The sequence below is a fragment of the Erythranthe guttata genome, chromosome 12, assembly GCF_056151865.1.
Source record: "Erythranthe guttata isolate IM_541 chromosome 12, IM_541, whole genome shotgun sequence".
NCBI lineage: Eukaryota > Viridiplantae > Streptophyta > Magnoliopsida > Lamiales > Phrymaceae > Erythranthe > Erythranthe guttata.
This window is the reverse complement of record NC_142544.1, coordinates 3,377,477-3,378,319: the sequence shown is the minus strand read 5'-3', so window position 1 is coordinate 3,378,319 and position 843 is coordinate 3,377,477. Positions and strand designations below refer to the sequence as shown.

Here is an 843-nt window from a genome sequence, read left to right as displayed (position 1 = left end):
TACCACACAAACACGTTTTATTAATAATACTAATTTTATTGTAATAAATACATAAATACGTGATGATCCAACAATAAATAACTAGTAGAGTTCATTTACTGCTGCCGCACGTGGCTTCCCATCCTGACAACGATCCCGTCAATATCTCGCACGTACCCAACTTTCTGGCCCCACTCCTTGTCCTCCGGCTCACTCACCCCCACCGCCCCATTCTCCACCGCTCTCTGCTCCGACCACCGCCGCCGCCGCCGCAGAAAAAAAAATTCGAAATTACATCAGGCAGAACAAAAAAAAATTAAGAAATCAGAGATTAATTCGCACAGACCTTGTAGGCAGCATCGACGTCGGAATAGTCGAAGCAGACCTCGACGGAATTCCTCTGGCTGTCGGAATGAGGGATCTGAACTTTTCCGGTGAGATCCTCCGTCTCGTGCTGCTTCGCCGGCGTGAAAGCTATCGTTGTTTGTCCGCTCTCCAGCTCTCCCCATCTGATTTAATTAATATACATAATTAACTTATTATATAATTAAGAAAAATTGAAAAAATAAAAAATTAAAAAAGAAAATAAATAATTGTATAGAACCGCACCGGCGAGAATCGTCGAGGCGGCGGACGTGGTAGTCGAAGGCTTTGGCGTAGAAGGCGACGGATTTTGCCACGTCACTCACGTACACCACCGTGTATGCGTACTTTGGGTTCAGATTCGACGCCATTATTTAATTAATTAATTAATTAATTCTTTGCTTTTTCCTTTTGATTTTCTTCTAATTATTATTATTTTTATTTTTTTATAATATGGAATTTCAGGATCACTGAGATTTATTAAGCTTTTATTTGAGGTAT

At 40.7% G+C, this 843-nt stretch overlaps 1 protein-coding gene across 1 annotated transcript; it reads right to left on the bottom strand.

Annotated features, from left to right (window-relative positions):
• Nucleotides 1–843, bottom strand: DSI-1VOC (dessication-induced 1VOC superfamily protein). Its single transcript, XM_088826528.1, has 3 exons — nucleotides 589–843; nucleotides 326–488; nucleotides 1–224 (listed from the first exon to the last, which is right to left on the bottom strand). Exons 1-3 carry the CDS (start codon nucleotides 711–713, stop codon nucleotides 96–98), a joined length of 417 nt encoding a protein of 138 aa, XP_088682654.1. The 5' UTR covers nucleotides 714–843; the 3' UTR covers nucleotides 1–95.